General features: G+C 40.1%; 2 protein-coding genes across 7 annotated transcripts; one reads left to right on the forward strand and one right to left on the reverse strand.

Annotated features, from left to right (window-relative positions):
• Window positions 1–385: 385 nt before the first annotated feature.
• On the reverse strand, window positions 386–7,807 carry Gr28b (Gustatory receptor 28b; the record flags this gene model as incomplete). 5 transcript variants are annotated; one of them, NM_139357.4, is made up of 3 exons in its annotated part: window positions 386–696; window positions 761–1,321; window positions 7,139–7,807. In NM_139357.4, 3 exons carry the CDS (start codon window positions 7,805–7,807, stop codon window positions 568–570), a joined length of 1,359 nt encoding a protein of 452 aa, NP_647614.2. In that variant the 3' UTR covers window positions 386–567. The 5 variants fall into 5 exon arrangements, with proteins under 5 accessions (NP_647614.2, NP_995643.1, NP_995642.1 ...); NM_205921.3 differs by lacking the exon at window positions 7,139–7,807 and adding an exon at window positions 5,490–6,202; NM_205920.3 differs by lacking the exon at window positions 7,139–7,807 and adding an exon at window positions 3,592–4,314.
• Window positions 7,808–12,102: 4,295 nt separating this feature from the next.
• CG6055 (uncharacterized protein) lies at window positions 12,103–18,053 on the forward strand. 2 transcript variants are annotated; one of them, NM_135278.4, is made up of 2 exons: window positions 12,103–12,231; window positions 17,096–18,053. In NM_135278.4, the coding sequence occupies exon 2, from the start codon at window positions 17,106–17,108 to the stop codon at window positions 17,763–17,765; it is 660 nt and encodes a 219-aa protein (NP_609122.1). In that variant the 5' UTR covers window positions 12,103–12,231; window positions 17,096–17,105; the 3' UTR covers window positions 17,766–18,053. The 2 variants fall into 2 exon arrangements, with proteins under 2 accessions (NP_609122.1, NP_001260199.1); NM_001273270.1 differs by lacking the exon at window positions 12,103–12,231 and adding an exon at window positions 16,904–16,979.
• Window positions 18,054–18,064: the final 11 nt, after the last annotated feature.

Raw genomic sequence — 18,064 nt, forward strand, 5'->3', positions numbered from 1 at the left:
TTTACATACAAGTTCAACGAGTTCAACGGAATTCGTGACATGTCCATTTTTTTGCCAACTAAATGTTCTCCGCAACGGCTATTCATTACAATTGGCAAACAATTTACGCCACCTATTAAACGACCACGCAAAGTGGCTGATAGGCCCAATTTTTTTCGGGGGTACTTGCTGCTAATTAGTTGATGGACAGCAAGAAAGGGTTGTTTTTCATTTGTACCAACATTGGTGTAACTTAACAGAAAAAATATGTTTCTTACATACACTTGTTAGTCATCCTGACAGCCATACATAGTTTGATAAAAATTTATTCCAATTTATGTGCTTGTTTTAATACAACATCGAAGTTTCTTTACTTCTGATTACCCCTGTAAAAGACTATCTATGTAAACGATTAAAAATTTATTTCCAATCGTTGGTTTATATTGACAGAAAACACTTTTTTTTAGCAACAACAATAACATTTACAAAAAATACACATTCTGCTGGACGTATTCAATACCATTTCACCGACTCCATCGACTTCCTTCGATTTCCATCCCCCATATTGTAATGACATCGATAGCACATCTAAAGCGTATGATTCGTCATATTATTGAAGGTCTCACAGCAAGAGCTGCCATTCCCATAACCATTGTTCGGGGAATTGGATGTGAACTGCAGCAAGATGATGAGATAAGTGGTCAAGGCCCCGCTGATCTGTTGTAAATGATTGTTTCATTAGGAAAATTGCGAAAATATGTAGATATGTGTAGCAACTAACCGTGAAATACAATGTGCGGTCGATGTTGAACAGACCAGCTGCAGTAAAATTAATTTTCAGATGCATCAACTGCATGGAGAATTGCTGCAGTTTCTCCTTGACCTCAGCACTTTTGGTTTTATTGAGTAGGGAGTGCACTATGCCTCCAGTTTTCTCGCTCTTTTTGATGGCTCGATTACTTCCCTCGACAATGGAAATTATGGCGATCAGATACAAAATCATTTGACACGAGAAAAATGTCACAAATTCCACAGTTTTGAATTTGCTTTCGCGCTTCGATTTTCCCAGTAGCGTCTCCAGAACATAGTATGCATCGAAAACGATGATCAGAAATGCTATGGATATAATGGTCAGCAATTGGTAGGTAAAATATTTGTTAGCCGTGGCAGCTGCCTCGCAAATGAGATGATGTATCTCCATGGACTCCTGTATAATCTCCGCAGGATCCTTGGTTACAATGGTGTACATGGAAAATGAATCGAGACATTGTAGAGAGCGCTGTTTTTGATTCACTGCCTTGAGGCTTCGGGTGTCCCATTGATGGGCTAGGTTCTTCAACACCTGTAAGTAGAATCAAACAGAAAATATAAGTTAAAATTTTAGAAATGCCTAGCCAAATTAACCTCGTTAAGTGCACTCAGATATATGCGTAACTTAATCATTACATTTCCAGCCAGAAAAGAAACCGCGCACACGATAAAATGTGGTGAAAAAAAACTAATCACTGCTGAGATAGAAAATGTGGTCGTGTCTCTCAAACTGATCATCAGAAAACTACAGGTTATATATGCCACCATACTGCCAACAAGGATTATAACCAATCGATTCATTTTCTTATTAGCTGCAACCTGGTGCATTGCCACGCCCACCCGTGGAAACGCCTCCGTCTCAAGTCTATCGAATGTGGCCAGCAGTTTTAGCAATTCTTTTCGGTTCAATAGCGATATAAGTAATATGGCAAATATTCCCAGCATTCCATTGATCTTTTGCAAAGCATCTATCACATTGGATATGTCTGTAAGGAAAAAGTTGGACATCAACGTATCCCGATTGACGGCGCCGTAGAATGAGTTGACCATATATATGGCCATTCGTATGATGATGTTGATGTAGCCGATGTACGAGGATGTTAGTTTTCCTCTGCCTTCCGAAGATATGGATACGTAGTAAGGCACAATTCCGAGACAAAGTGCCATGAATATAGTCAATCGATAGCAGGTGTATACGTCGTGTGGTCGGTTGCCCGATTTTCCAACCGATCGCCTAAGGAGCCACATGGTTAATGGCTGCTCAATGAAGTCATTGTGTCCGTGGAATAAGCAAAATGGGATTACAATCTCACAACGCTAATGAATTGTGAGGCTCGTAAAACGACGGATAGTGTTAATAAGTTATAAGAGGGATATATATTTAATTATCTGAAGAGCTAGTGCTTTGTGAAGTTTAAAGGCTTAATGAGCTTAGCGGGTAAATTCTGACTTTAAACAAGCAAATGGTTTCTTTTGTTAAAGATTAACTTTCATTTCAGCTTAACCCACCTGATTCAGTACAGTGAAATGTTGCCAGAGACGATGTAATGTAGCGTTAAACAGCATAACAATACTTAGTAGAAATATTTGGGGCACGTAGAACGCCACAATTGCTGTGTAAATGGGTCGCACATCATTACCCAACAACATCCAGTTGGAACTTATCAAATAGCCCAATTGCACGCCATTAATGAGGAAGATCTGTAAAAGTCTCAATCGCATAATGGCGGGATAATTGAAGCATACGCCCAAGTTGAGAAAACGATCATCTATATAGGAAATACGATCCCATATATGGATCAGCAATCTAACACGAATGCTGCTGCAGAGGAACAGTATCGACATTCCAGTCATGCCGATGAATTTTTGCAGTGAGTCTCCCATTTGAGAAATTTCCGATTTGAAAAAATAGCCAACAATACTCTGCTGTTCGATGAGAGCGGCCAAAAAGCAATAGCTGAAGAAACTCAACTGAAGAAAAGCATTCAGATAGCCGATTTTACTTAGATGAAACTGCCTCTCACCAGCCTGACCCCTTAAACGAAAAGGGGTCAAACCGAGTAGATAGGTGTACAAAAGTAAGGTTTGCTCGGCTCCGAAAGCATCTCGAGGTTTGAATATTTCGCAAAAGTAAAATGACATTTTTTCAACGTATTTTTAAAATATTTATAGTATGTATTCAATGCATTGCATTGTTGCCGAAAAAGAAAGAACTCCATAAGAGTCCAGTACAACTTGCTTTTATAGCGCCGCCGGATACAATTCGTCAGTGATTGGCTTTTAAAGTATTTATGATCCACACCTTGAACGTCATGGCGGTTAAATATTCGCCGTTGACAGGTCAGGTAATGTAAACCCGTCCATCAGCCACCGACAAAGTTCTCATTTAATGGTAGTTTCTGCGGGTTTCCAGCGTTATGAAATTATAAAGTGGGAGTTGATGTCCTCCGGTTGGCGGGTTCACGGTCACTGTTTGTGTGGGCTAATTAATTTAATTGAATCAGCTGAATGAAATTGAAAACACTGGCGAACTAAATGGAAAAATATTATGTCGTTACTATTTTAGTGTACTCATGGGAAATGCACAATTAAAGCAGCTAACTAGTTGAATAGTTGCTAAACGATACGCATTTGATTGTAATGGTCTTGATTATATATATACACATATTAAGAAGGAGTATTAAATTGTTTTTTAGAATGAGATAGAAAATGCTGGAATAATTTATCATTCTGTGGAAAACAAAATAAGTTGTTCCAATTTTCTTTCCACCAATCTGTGCTACGGTTAAGTGCCGCCCTTACCTTATTGACCATCACCAGTCGCATCTCCACCAGATATGTGAAGCAACTGAAGAGCGCAATGGCAATGGCGATGACCGTGTGCTGGATGAGGAAGGTGAAGTGCAGGGCCATGGTGGGCGCCACTTCCGAGGAATAGAGAACCGAAAAGGTGCCGCCGGTAAAGAGTACGTTTACAAGGAACATGGAGATCAGGACCATGTAGCTAAATCGCAGCACCTTGCTGTACATGATCTTCACTCCCACCGTCTGGAGTTGCACGTCCATGGTGTGAAACTTCTGAAGGCAACGCTCCAATCGATGGTTTGGGACAAAGGCAGTCAGGTAGATGACAGTAACTCCAATGAATCCACTCACTATCTGCATCAAATCCCCGAAATAGGTAATGCGAGATCGAAAGAAGTAACTAGCCACCGACTCGCAATTGTTATAAATCGTAAGGCTATAGGCAAAGACAAACATGGCGATGTGCATGATTCCATTGATGTAGCCGAAAATGGTTTTCTTGATGGCTTTCTTTCCGGTTTTAGTATCGCAACTAATGTAGAAGGAGGTGAGTCCGTGGATGTAGGTCACATGGAACACCGGGCGCAGGCACTCGTATAGCTGTTTGGCGGTAACAAATCGCCGAAATCTACGACGCAAGGGCTGGCATAGACCGGGAGTCACTTCTATATCCGGAGTATCCGTTGGATTCACCGGCTCCTTGGCCATTTCAATGTCCATGACCGCTTCGTTTGAGCTTCAACCGGCGACTGACGCCAGGGACCGCAAATTATTTGCATTTTACCAGGAGTCGTCGGACCAGGAAATTTGTGGGTGGGTTTGGAAAAGTAAATAATTTTCCCATTTTTATATGTACCTCGGGTCTAGACAAGCTGTTGTCCGCTTATGTTTCGACCATTAACCTATTAGCTCTAGCTGTTGCATTTTAATTAATGGCGCAACCCGCCAGGGAATTATTTCCCCAAGGCAAACCAACGATTTCCCCACGTTAAGGGAAGTTTTTCATGTCTATATCCCTATTTAGATCAATGGGTGACCAGAGACCCTCTTAAGCCAAATTAATTTCACGGTTTCCATGAAGAGCGAGAATGAATTTATGTCAATTGTTCGACAGGCTTTAGTATTTCATATTCTGCGTGTAGATGAGATTTGGTTTGTAACGTTGGAATTATGGCCATTATTAAAGACATCGGATATTACTCATTCGTTTTATCGGTTATGAGGGGTCATTGACATTTTCGGTTGGTTTAGGTAATGCGTAGAGGTGAGAAATATTGTTGCAAATTTATGATAAGCACTAAGTTCCCAGAAGCCTTGAAATTTAATCATTTCATATTCGAAACAGCAAAGTGGGAAGAGAAATGAGATTTTTGTGATTACGAAATGGCGTCTTTGTTTTGGTCATCTTGTACTTTAAAGCTGAACGGATTGTGTATTTATTGAAATGTATTAAATATGGAAAAATGGAATGGTATGTAGTAATGACCAAGTGTTTAATTTATTTAAGCGCCTTGACGTAGGCAACACATTTTAATCGAATGATTCACATTCCCAATAGAGAAACTTAATCCATTGCCAGCAGACCTTGTTGGTAAAACAGTCTAGGCAGTGTTATTTGCTGACCACCTCCATCCAAAAAGCAAACGTAATTACTAAACATGTCTAGTGGAAACATAGCAAATAATCTAGTTTGATGGGAGTATACGGTTGGTAACCATGGCTTTACATAAATTAATTTTCACACTTGATTTGTGGTTGAGTAATAAAAGCGATGATAGCGAATCCCCCACTAGAATCCAAGTCACGCATCCCCAGACGCGCTGTCTTCACTCGCTGCAGGTAAATATTTACCTGTACTTGCTGGTCGTACTGATAACCATTACCCCCACACTCACCTGATTGATGATACTGAGGCGCCGCTCGAAACTGAAGGCAATCACGCAGAACAAACAAATCGCTATGGAGACAACCGAATGTTGCAGAAAGAATGTCATACAAACGCAGAACGATGGTGTGACATCCAGGGAGACGAGCAGCCGGAAAACTCCAACGAAATAAACACCCAGGATCAGTAGCTTGAAGATCAGCACCAGTAGCGAGTACCGGAATATTCTCGAATATTTCACACGTACTCCAATGTTCGAGAAGTTCGTATCCAAGCTGTGTAGAATGGTCAGTGTGCCCAAAAGCTTGCAGCGTTTTAGGATTGCCGACGTATAAATCACAGCACCAGCTATCAAACCATTAAAGATCTGCAAACGATCGCCGATTGTGGAGATTTCGGTGCGAAAGAAATATCCCACAATGGATTCTCCCTGCCTCAGGGATGAAATGTAGCAGAATCCGCAGAGGCAGATGTAAATGAAGATGTTGAAGACACCGAAACAGGACATCTTCAAGTAGGATTCCCCCATCTTTCGTCTGACCACATGAAATGGCGTTAGTCCGTATAGAAACGTTAGGAAGAATAGTGGACGCAGTGCCTCGTAGACCTGAGAGGATATAAAGTATTTGCGCACCCGACGCAGGGCGGACATAGTGGCGAAATCGAACTAATGCACACCGGAAGCGGAAATGAAAACAGAGCACGGCGAATCGCACAACCGTTCGGATGAAAGTGTCAACGCGAACTGGCTGGTGAATAGGAAAAATGGCGATTGCCACGCGACGGATGCAAACGAAGTGAGCTAAAGGATAATAAAAGGACGGGGGGTCGCGTGAAGTGGGTGAAGAGGGGATATAAAAACGAAATGCCGGCTGGCGAAAGCTCATTATCATGTTGTCTAGGACTCACAACAACAAGTGGCGGGCAATAGCAACAAGTGTTATCGTTTTCTCACTCTATCAAGCTGCCAGTGATGGCTTTGAGAAATTTTATGCACACAAACAAATAAAATGGATATAAATTATGTTAATAAAAAAGACAAAATAAGAATAAGTGAGTAATGTGTATATCTTGGGGGGTACATGGAAAGAAAATCACAACAAATTTGACTAAATGTATTTCGTAAGACACCATTATAGAACGTTGGCAAAGAATTGTTTATGTGCAAAAGCAAAATGGATTCTCTACATAAACCGAATCAGCATCACCGTGTCCTTGAAAACGGATACGACTTGAGTTTAATTCAGTCGCTAGACTTTAAAGATACTTCCCATCAAGAGCGTGAGCATTCATGCGAGTTTGCTTCGTGACGAGCAATTCATTGTCTTCATTATCAAGAGACACTCGAGTAATCGCATATCTGGTCACACTCGGTGACTGGGTGGATATGGAAATGAAGGTGAAGGATATCGATGGGGAATCGTTCCTGGCCATTGCTTTAGCCATAAGCTGATCAGATTTCTCCACTCAGCTTACTCCTTTGGGCACAGGGAACGAGGGATTACTCTGATTGACAGGTGATATATGATGATTGGATGGCTGGTTATTCGCTGTAGATGAACTCACTACACCGTATTGAGTTGGGATGTTTTAATTGAATAGGACACATAGTAAATACTAAACTCAGTACAACAATATTGTTATCTTCTCATTACTCACCTTGTGAAGGCAGGTGATTCGGCGCTGAACCGTTCTGGTCATCAGACAAAACATGCAGATGGTGATGGAAATGGCCAGGAGCTCGTAGACAAAAATGAAGGTGAGTTGCCACGAAGCGTACACCTCCATTTTGGCCAGGCAAACTAAGCCAGTTGTCAGAAGGACGGTATCCAGGAGAACTACCGCCAATATGACCAGGACCACCTGGCCTACAACCGTATTGAAATTGACAGGACTTCGCAAACGTTCTAGTTGTGTATCAACCTGCACCATATTCTTGACAGATTTCAGGAAGTATTTTCGCAGAAGTAGCGGCAATATAAAGGTGAACACGGCCGCTATAATGCCACCGACGTCATGGACTCGTGTGCTTATCTGTGACACATGGTTCCTCATGAAATAGCCAATCAGGCTCTCGTTTCTCAGGTTAATGTAGCTGTAGCAATAGGCGAGCAGTAGCCAGCGAAAAATGGCATTTAGGAATCCATACCACGACTGTTCTAAGGAATTTTCCCCCAGCGCGTTTCGCCTCACCAGAAACGGTGTGATGCCCAAAGCAAAGGCAATGGCCACCATCAACGAAATGGAATCATAGCAATCCCGGGCACTCAACCAGTAGCGGAATCGTCCTCGGCAGCCGCGAAAAATGTCCAATCCGCAGCGGATCATTGCTCGAATCCGAATAAATTAACGCTCAAAATTTGAGTTGGATTCATTTCGCTGAAGTGCATAGCTTATCGCAGATTAAATTGCTGAGATATGGTAATTGCTTTTGTTTGCTGTGCTGCTATGGCAACTGGTTTAATTTGAGTTCATCAATTGTTATCTAAGGGAATCATATCCTAATCTATATTTGATCAATTAATTACAAAGCAAATAAGTAATGTGCTTAGAAGCAGTCAACACGCTTGAAGAGGTAGAACATGTATAGAGCTTGGAAGAGTAGCGTTTCGAAATCCTATTATAAACACCATATTTATCATAATATTTATGTTAGAATGCAGAAAGACAAAAGTCCACATTAACGAAACTGCGCATAAACAAATTCAAACAAGAGAACGGGCCAACTAGTGCCGCCATCATCTTCATCTGCTGCCAGTAAACTCAACAATGCAAACGAGATTGCGTAATGGATACCCCCGGCCTAATGAGCGCCCAGTTTCGAGCACTCGACTCCAACCCAACATCGTGCCACAATGCAACAAATCATGTGGCTGGCTGGCTGGCTGGCTCAGAATTTTTGTCGCACAATTTGACTAACAACAGCCAGTCGAAACAATAACAGAGTGTCTCCCCCGAAATTTTGCGTTTTTGTTTTTAGATTTTCTATGACAATGGCGCCGGCGTTAAATGAAATGCATCCTAACTTGTTTGTTTATTTTTCACACGTGCAACGCAATGCAACGCTAAGTATGTGCCACAAAATGTTATACAAAAGTGAGAATTTGCAAGTGAAATACCTAAATCGATTTATAGTGAAAAGAAAAGGTTTCAGGCAAATTGAAATTGAAAAAACAAATCTGTTTAAAAATAAAGCAATCATTTTTAAAGTCCGCAATAAGTTACCAATTGATATTTCTTTTCGTTCCCGCGTTTAACCTTATAGTAAAATGTAATTATTTATTCAATTTAAAGAAAACAAAGCCCAAATAAATAGTGTTCGAAATTAAGTATAACAAACAAAGCTGGGTAAATGTTTTCCTTGGCCAAAACTGAACTGAACCAAACAATTATTTGTACAATTTAAGATTCCAAGCGATTTGATGCGAATTCATTTCAAGGCCAAAAACGATGAAGGCTTTCCTCAATTGACAAAAAAAAAGGCGAATAAAAAATATCTATAAACCGCACATAAATAAAAGAAATAATTGTTGATGGCGGAAAATGGTTTGGATAATCGGCAGCTGACCAAATCCAAAAATCTACGAGCTCCGTAGAAACCTCTGACATTTTCGCCACCAAAGAGTGGCGAAATAGATGTTGCTTTTTGGCTATGAAGATGCGATGAGTTACAGAACCCAAGGTGCCGACGCCACGTGATGCGGTAAACAGTCAAAGTCAGTCACTGGGTTATGGCAAACTTAGATATATGAATAAATATATATATGTATATATATTTATGTATGTGTCTGTATGTAAGTAACCCATCAACATCTATATTCGCCAAGAGAGAAGAAGAAGTTAATTAGCATCATCGCCCCAGCTCAAAGTTAATTATGTTATGTTATTGTAATTTATCATTGTTCACGCTTTGTGCCCGCATTGCTTTTTAAACGACAACTAATTTTTTTAGGCTGCTCCACCTGTCCCTGAAAAAAGTTTAATTACTGTCCAGAATATTTCAATGAAATGTTTTGTTTTTTTGTCTTAAGCCTCTTAATTAAAGAAAGTGGAGTTTAAGCATAGTAAGCACCTAGCAAATGGCCATCTTATATTTCCCTTTATTGTTAATTGCACAGAAACATGCACTTTATCTGTCAAAAAACGGTACATTTAACTTTCAAATAAATAAGCCTATTTTGTAAGGCCTAATGTTTTTATTTACCAACTCGCAATGAGCCAGATAAAGAGTTTTTATGTCAATCTAATGATGACTTTCCTCTGACAATCGCCACGCAATCCGAACGTTGCGTAACCACAAAATGTAAGCCAGAAATCGCGTCTCAAACAATGAGCACAATTGTAATTAAAAAGTTGTCAGAGGGCGGCGGGAATCAGAGATGTCAAATGATAGATTAAGCGACCCAATTATGAGTATGTGGCACCGAGGCTGCGTGGGATTTTGCCAATTTTGTTTAGTATTTGGCAAAGGAAAGTGGAATTGCAGTCAATGGAGCACCTCAATCCCACAACAGTCGTGAGCATCAAACCGAGGGCCATAAAATATCAGCGTCTCGTGCGTTTGTACAATATATAGAGATACAATATATCCATCCATGACGCCTAAGGTCTCTCGTACTTAACTTCATGGTAAGCGGAGCTTTAACTTTTATTGTTGCTCCATCGCCAAGACCCATTTTTAATTATTGCTCGCCTCTGGGTAACCCATTTGAAGTGGAGTGCAGATCTAATTGCAGTCGCAGCCATGGATATGGCTTTTCGATTGTGTATATATTTTGGAAATAGATTTGTGTGCTTTTTTGTTCGGCGGCCTTTTGCAAGTCAGCGTTCTTCAAGTTCAAGTTCAGGGCTCCATCATTATGACGATCAAAGTTTGGAGCTGTTCACACTTAATGATTTCACACATCTGCTGCTTCGACTCATTTCGAGATCGAATGTTCGGATGCATAAATCACTTAAGCAAATGCGTTCAAAGTCACAGCAAAAAACAAGAAACGCAGGCTAAGTACAGAGTTACGAGCCTCACAATACTCTAATAGGTATATTTCATATTGCTGTAAGCTAGTCAGACTATAAAGTACATGTTCTTAAGTTCATGTATTTTATTTTTGCACTTGGAAATAAATTAATTTTAAAATTTTGTCTTACACTATGAGGTAATTCTTTTGCATTGATTAAAAATGTATTTGGGTTGTATGATCATTAGTGTTTTTAATGGAAAATAAAAAATTACATAGTATTTTTAACAAAGACTGTTTAGAAAACTCATTTAAACTTTTCATAGCCAGTTTTAGTAATTTATGGTGACAGAATCATTCCGTTTCACAACTTCACTTTGTCTAAAGATGTGTTAAAGTTGACATTTTGATGCTCTTAAAGGCGATGGACAAACTGACATTTTACTTTATTTAGTGGCATAAAATTAATGATTTCTATAATTAATTCAATTAATCTGTTGTCCGCTGAACCTCTGTTTAGAGTATACAAAAAAGATGCACGCGTATCTTGGCAAATTGGAAGCGATTCCGAATCGATTTGAAGTTGTTGGCTGGCACTCTACCGCACTTCGCAACTGCTAAAAATGCAATTAAATTTAATTTACCCAGCGACCTCACATCGGCTATATTTTCATGTTTTATGTTAAAGTATGCTCGAGATGCAATTTGAAGATGAGCTGGAGGTGCGTGAGAGGACACTTGGAACAAATCAGAAGCTGATTCGCCTTGTAGGGGTGAACTTGAGCAGCTGCAGCATTGGAGCTGCTTACTGGGATAAATACCAACGTCATTAAGCAATATTATTGGGTCGAGCACAATGAAAATTAATGAATTATATTCCTATGCTCTCATTAGGCAAATCAAGAAATCCCATTAATCAAATTGAGTAGGCCCACAAAGGCAGCTGAAATTCATTTTTAACAATTTAAACATATTTTAGTTTGTGTTTATTTTTCCATTTTTCGTTATCTTTGCGCTGCCCATTTTGCTCGCTTCTTCAACACCTTTTGGCTAATGATGAGCAAATTGTGCCGGAAGCAATTTAAGCTCTATTGATTTTATTGACACCGTTTTGCTTTGTATCGAAGAGTAAAAATATATACAATTGTTACATAAATATAAAAAAAAAGCTTATAAAAATGTAACCCGAAGGCAATTCGGCTGAGCGGAAGACAATTAAAATAAAATCAAACATAAATGCATAATCATTTCACTAAACAAAGCTTGTAACGGTCATCAAATTTTGCAAAATATGAAAAACAAAAGACTCAAGCAGCGAACTTGCTGCTGCAACATGTTCGAAGCAGCAAGATGCACTCGACACTCCAAGTTATAGACCTCCAACCAGTAGCACACTGACACATTTATGGCAGCAGTAGCTGCAACTAACTCAATTAGCCATCGAATGCATTCCAAGCTCGTCTCCGGCTAAAAAGACCCCGCTGTTTAGGCCAATTTTGTTGGTGTCTGTTTTTTTGCCCCCACGGAGCACTCGATCACTCGTTTAAGCCAAGCCTCCATCCCGGTTTGAAGCACGCTCGAACATCGAACCGACGACCGTTTTTGCTCGTTTTGGTTTGTTTTGGCTTTTTGGGGCCAAGCTATAAACCCTGGCAAGATCGTCACTGCGTTCAGTTGGTATAAGTGAATCGTTGCGTGCGGTTGTTCCCACAACAACATTTTAAGCTTGGATATCTGTGCTGTTCGCTTATCGAGTTTTGAGCCCCGCTTTGTGTCGTTCGTTTCAATCTAAAGGTGATTATCGCTCATCACATGCCATATCCTTTAAGGACAAGTGACGTCAGAGAAGTGTTAACTTATTTTAGAGATATTTGGTTTTAATATTGGTGGTCAGAACTAATTGAGATTTACATTAAAAAAGGAAATTAGGAGTACAAGGAAGAGTACTTTAAGCTTTACATTGAGTTTGGGATTAATGGAACGTAAAGATTTTATTTCTCTAAATCCTAGTTTATGATAAATATAATTACTTCGTGTTAAATTATGAGAATTGAGCTTGGAAGTGAATGGAACAACACAACAATTAGTTTTTTGGCTTAGAACCAGCGATGACAAATCAAATTTTGTTTAAATTCTGTGCCGACCTACCACAACTAATTCTGTCACTTCGTATTCTGTCAGTTTAAAGAACATTGCAAATAGTGTGAAAAAGGCTGTTAGTTAACCCAACAATGAGTGAGTTGTTTTTCATACATTCTGGCCTCATTTCGGCCTGTTTTTAGCTGACAACCACCCACACCCAGGTCCATGCATTGAAGCAGAAGATTACGCAATATGTTGGCAGTGCAAATGAGTGGAAAATCTAATTTTCCAGCAGCATGCAAAAATTCGGGTAGTAATTGCCAAAATGTCAGGCTGCGCCAGCTGTAAGCTACTGCTGCTACTGCACAGAGTATGGGGGTCGTAAAGTCTAAAGCCAACATGCCAATAATATTTTATGGCTAGCAGTAACAAAAGCTTGATAAGAGGCGCTTTGACATTTTTACAGCTGCAATTGGAGATGACCTCACTTGTATAGCTATTTAAAGTCGGCTTTGACAGGTCAACGGTTTAACAATTTCAATGCCGTGAATTTTCCCATCATCCGCAATTGCGGAGGAGGACTAGCAGCTGTCCTCTTTTGGTCTGCAATCTCCGAAAATTCCACAGTAGAAATCACCAGTCACGATTCCGTCTCCAATTGACAATGAAATAATTCATCTCTGCGGAATGCGGGAAAGTCTTGGCAAAAAAATCTCCTCTTGTCACTTTGTGAAATGGATTCTGCCTAAAGGAAAGTTTTTCGGCAGTGGGCGTATCTTTTCGGCTCTTTTCCGGTTTTTCATATGCGAATTCAAAAGGAATGACAATTTTTTTGATCTCAATGGGTCCCAATTTACTCACTGCAATGGTTGTGCGTACTTAATATAGGGTCTGTAAAAATAAATGATGTGGCAGTCATTAGGGTTTGGTTATCCACATTCATTTCCATCACACATAAAAAAAAGTCTGTTATTGAAAAAGTCTGGCATATTTTGAAGACCAGGGAAATTCTATCTCTAAAATCTAAATCTAAAATCAAAAATCTAAAAACTAGTTTGAACTTGTAAGGTATAAGTCGTAACTTAAAATTGACAAAGTACACGTTTTTCTAGGCTTGGATTCTAAGAAAAGACTCTCTCATTTTGTAGTTTTTTCAGTACCTTCACTAGCATGTTTATTTATCTGACCATGGCAAAAATTTGTGCTACTCATTAGCGCCTGCTCCGAAGATGAAAGTGAAGATGATAGCTGACAATTGAGAAGATTCCACTTGAACCTCTCACTATCCACCACCATTCCCTGCTCCTAATTCAACTTGACGCGCTGTCAATATTTATCGATATGGCCTGCACATATAAATACGATTTTATGTGATGACCAAAAACTGAAAGAAGAAACATGACCATTTTCACTATCATTTCGCTTCATTGTTATTGTTTTTGAGCGCTGCACTGTCTGTGGAATTTCAGTGTTTTGCTCATCATTCGCGAAAACCAGTAAGCTGCAGGTGCTGTCGCCTCTTGACCAGTAAAAGTAACGCTCCTTCAGCCTGTCTGGCTGTCTGTTGGTCTGGTGGTCCGAAACTGGCCGCAGTTGACAGACTTTCTTCTACAGTCTGTCCAGTTTTTCTGCATATTGTTTGCTGTTGGCCAGCGGCTTCTTCTTCGGGCCAAGACGAGAGCAGCCAGATCTGGCCAAGACCAGACCGCGACCAGGCAATTAAGTAGTCGCATCCGCCTGCAACTTTCATAACGGCAGCATCCTGCTCCCTTTTCTGCGGTAACTCCGTGAAAAGAGGTCAAAGCGATTGACCCACGGCACAGGTGGCGCAACAGCAGACGCAAACATTCTAATTAGCACTAAAAAGAGACCTCGACGCCATCAAAAGCGAGTTATCTAGATACACAAAGGTGGGATGTTGTTGCAACAAGCCATCAAGTGGGTTTTGCATGTGGAAAATCCGTCTTCTTTATAATTACTGTCATCGCAGCGCAACAAGGTGGTGCTCAAAAAGCTGAAACTCGTCTTGTCTTCGGCTTCGTTCTACAAACAACCTGCAAGTGCAAGTTTCTCGAAGTTTTCTCTGGAGAAACGTCTTCTTGTCGATTGATTTCTAATTAACAGGAAATGGCAGAGGCAGATCTTGGCAGTTTAAATTAAGTTAAAGGGGTTTTAAGATGGCAGAGGAATCTGGTAAAATTAAATCTAATCTTTACAACATATAATAATACAAACAAAAGAGGTAAATAATGAAAGAGCTTAGCTAAAACTCTTTTTTGTCTTATCTTACATAAGGGTTTATTCAAGATTTAGAGTTAATAGGAAATCCTGCAATCATATTTATCGGCACATAACTTTTAACTAGTTTTTCTTTAACAATTTAATATATATATACCCTGCGCAGCATGTAACTTAGACACCTGTCTCGCTATTAGAAACTAATGACAATTTTTTACGATTTTATGCTGCCTAAGAAAATGCTTAAGGCTCGTGATACATAAATAAAATTTGCTTGCCATCTGAGAAGAAAAATCCAGTAAAAAACCAGTTGCTTCGAGACATGCAGAGACTGCTGTAAAATGTAATGTATAAGCCGGAGATTAATTGCCATGTTTGGGGGGGGGGGGGGGGGGTGGTGAGTACAGCAGGTGGGAGGGGCTTGGCAAAAAAACAAAAAAAATGTTTGGAAGATGCAACCACGAAGTCAGCACAAGTGGCTTGGAATTAATTATCTAACAATTCGGATTCTGAATGTTGCACAGATGTGCTTAGGAAAACATCTTGCAAAGATTTCGACTGCTTTTTGCCGCAGTATTTTGTAATATTTATTTGGTTATTGAGCACGTTTTGAAGGTTGCTTTTTGCACGTCGCACAGGTGAATTATATAAATAAATAACCATTTGAAGAGCCTAAAATTATCATTGATCATTAGGCCGCAAAAAAAAAAAACAAAAAAAAACGCGCCTTTCTCCCACAATTTTTATTTACAAGTGCCTTTGTTGAAATGTTCAATAAAGCAAGTATTGCATAAGAAATGAAAACAAGCTCGAAATACAAAAGCCAGGTCGAAAAAATTAAAAGCCAAACAAAAGTGAGACAAAATAAGAGCTACTTGGGAGCAAGTGCCCCGAAAAAAAAGAGAGGCGAAGACAATCGGTTCGGAAATATTCCAGCAGCTGCCAATGCCCTTACCCACGGCAATTAGCCACAGAAACAACCTGTCATGTAGCAAATAAACCAAACATATTGGGTAGTGCTTCAAATAGGAAGAGCAAATGAGGCAACGGAAATTTAAATTACAAAATTTACAAGCCGTGAAAAGGGGGAAAAAAAACATGCAATTGCACGTGGCCAAGACAAAAGGCCTGAGCAAAAGTCTTATCATGCGGAAGAGTTTCGAATATTGGCCTGGTCAACTGAAAGACCCAAGCTATATGTGTAATGCATAACCATGAACGGGCCTCGGAGCCCCGAACTCGGGCAACTTTCTCCATTAACTGCGAGTATTTATTAGTTTGGTATTCATGGGACAAACTCTGGGCTTCAGTTGAGCCAGAAATGCTGGAGTACTGGAATGTCACTGACTAATGTGCATATACGTACGTTCCGGACTGTATGAACAGTGGGACGGACAGTTTGTAGAGTTTGGACAGGTCAGTTTTTTTGGGCTAGGTCAGTTACGGTTCAGAAATTTGTTTTAAGGGTTTTTTGCTTCCAAATAAATTCACTTTTCGGAAAAACATACTCCGGGCCATTTTTTCTTTAATTATTTTAGCCCTTTCAGTCGGACTTTATTTATTTTAACTAATTATCAGTCTTATTGAATTTGTTGAAGCTAATTAGTTTTTTTTTTTGCGAAGAATAGACAACGTTTAGCACGCGTTTTAGCCATTGCCAGTAAAATGGTATCTCAGCTTGGCCAACTTATTTAAATACGGATCTAGTGGCAAGCAAATAGTTTATTTACCATGTAATTTCGAGTTACCAAGTTGGTCATAATCACTACCAGTCGCACATCAATAAACCAATAAAAATTTGCATACAATTTTCATGGTTTTTATGTATGCATATTAAACAATAAGCCCATTTGCATACACTGTTGCTGGGTAAAATAAAAGTCACTTGTTCTCACGTTACGAAATAGAAACCACGTTGAAGGCCCCTGGCCGAAATGGAAAACTACTTAATTAGACGAAATGGAATTAAATTGTGCTAAATGACAATTGTAAGCGACAAATTCCATATACAAAATACAGTCAAAATTGATCAAAATCAATGCAAAGCATTTCCAATCAGTGATTTTGCATAAAACCCATCGAGTCATCCAAGCGGAAATGAAACAGGTGGGGCAAATCAGATTCAAGCCTAGTCAGAATCAAATTCTGAATCAGTTTTCGGCTGAACTTTGTGGTTTAGGCTACTCTAGATTTGACTGAGTAGTTCTAAAGTCAGCAATGTGGTAAAATTAAATTTAATATGAGTCATCTTAAAAGTCATACATCTATAAATAAAATCATTGAATGTGAAAATGGATAAATAAATAATCAATTGTTTTATATTTATCTATATCTTTAGCTATCCAAATATGTCTGTGCTGCGTGCACTGATGTTTCTGGCCTTTGGTGCCACCGTGGCGCTGGCCCAACGTCGCCTGGCTCTGCCCGATCCGAGGAGTTGCGCCAACCGGGTGCGCCATGCCAGCTATCGGGATGCCAGGGGCGTGTCCCACTCGTACTTCTTCAGCTGGGAGCATGCTCCTACCCGCAGCCTGGAGGTGGATTGGCTGGATGCGAGGAACATCTGCCGCAGGCACTGCATGGATGCCGTTTCCCTGGAGACGCCACAGGAGAATGACTTTGTGAAGCAGAGGATTGCCAGGGGCAATGTGCGATACATTTGGACCTCGGGCAGGAAGTGCAACTTCGCTGGCTGCGACAGGCCCGATCTGCAGCCTCCCAATGAGAACGGTTGGTTCTGGTCGGGATCGGGGGCAAAGATTGGACCCACTTCGCAGAGGAACACCGGCGATTGGTCTTCAACGGGCGGATACCAACAGCCGCAGCCCGATAACCGGGAGGCCGCGCAGGGCAACGACGAGAGCTGCCTGTCCATCCTGAACAACTTCTACAACGATGGCATCAAGTGGCACGACGTGGCCTGCCATCACATCAAGCCATTTGTGTGCGAGGACTCCGATGAGCTGTTGAACTTCGTCCGCTCCCGGAACCCCAATGTCCGCTTGTAATTCTAACTAGCCTAAGCCTGAGGGAGATGATTAAAATTTACATATTTATGTAGCCTTAAACGGAACATTAATTGGTTGATTGATTGATTGATTGTTTGATTCAAATTCATTGACTATTCAATCCAACATTGATGACTTCCAAAACGCGTAACATTCGTTTGTTCGGTTAGTTCGCAGCAAAAGTTCTATAAGCAAAATTTGTAATAACATTTCTGTGTCGATCCGCGCATCATAAACAAAATTGTTAAATAATTTTAAAAATTGTTAATAAATACAAATTGAACCCATAAATGAAAGAC

The sequence above is a fragment of the Drosophila melanogaster genome, chromosome 2L, assembly GCF_000001215.4.
Source record: "Drosophila melanogaster chromosome 2L".
Lineage (NCBI taxonomy): Eukaryota > Metazoa > Arthropoda > Insecta > Diptera > Drosophilidae > Drosophila > Drosophila melanogaster.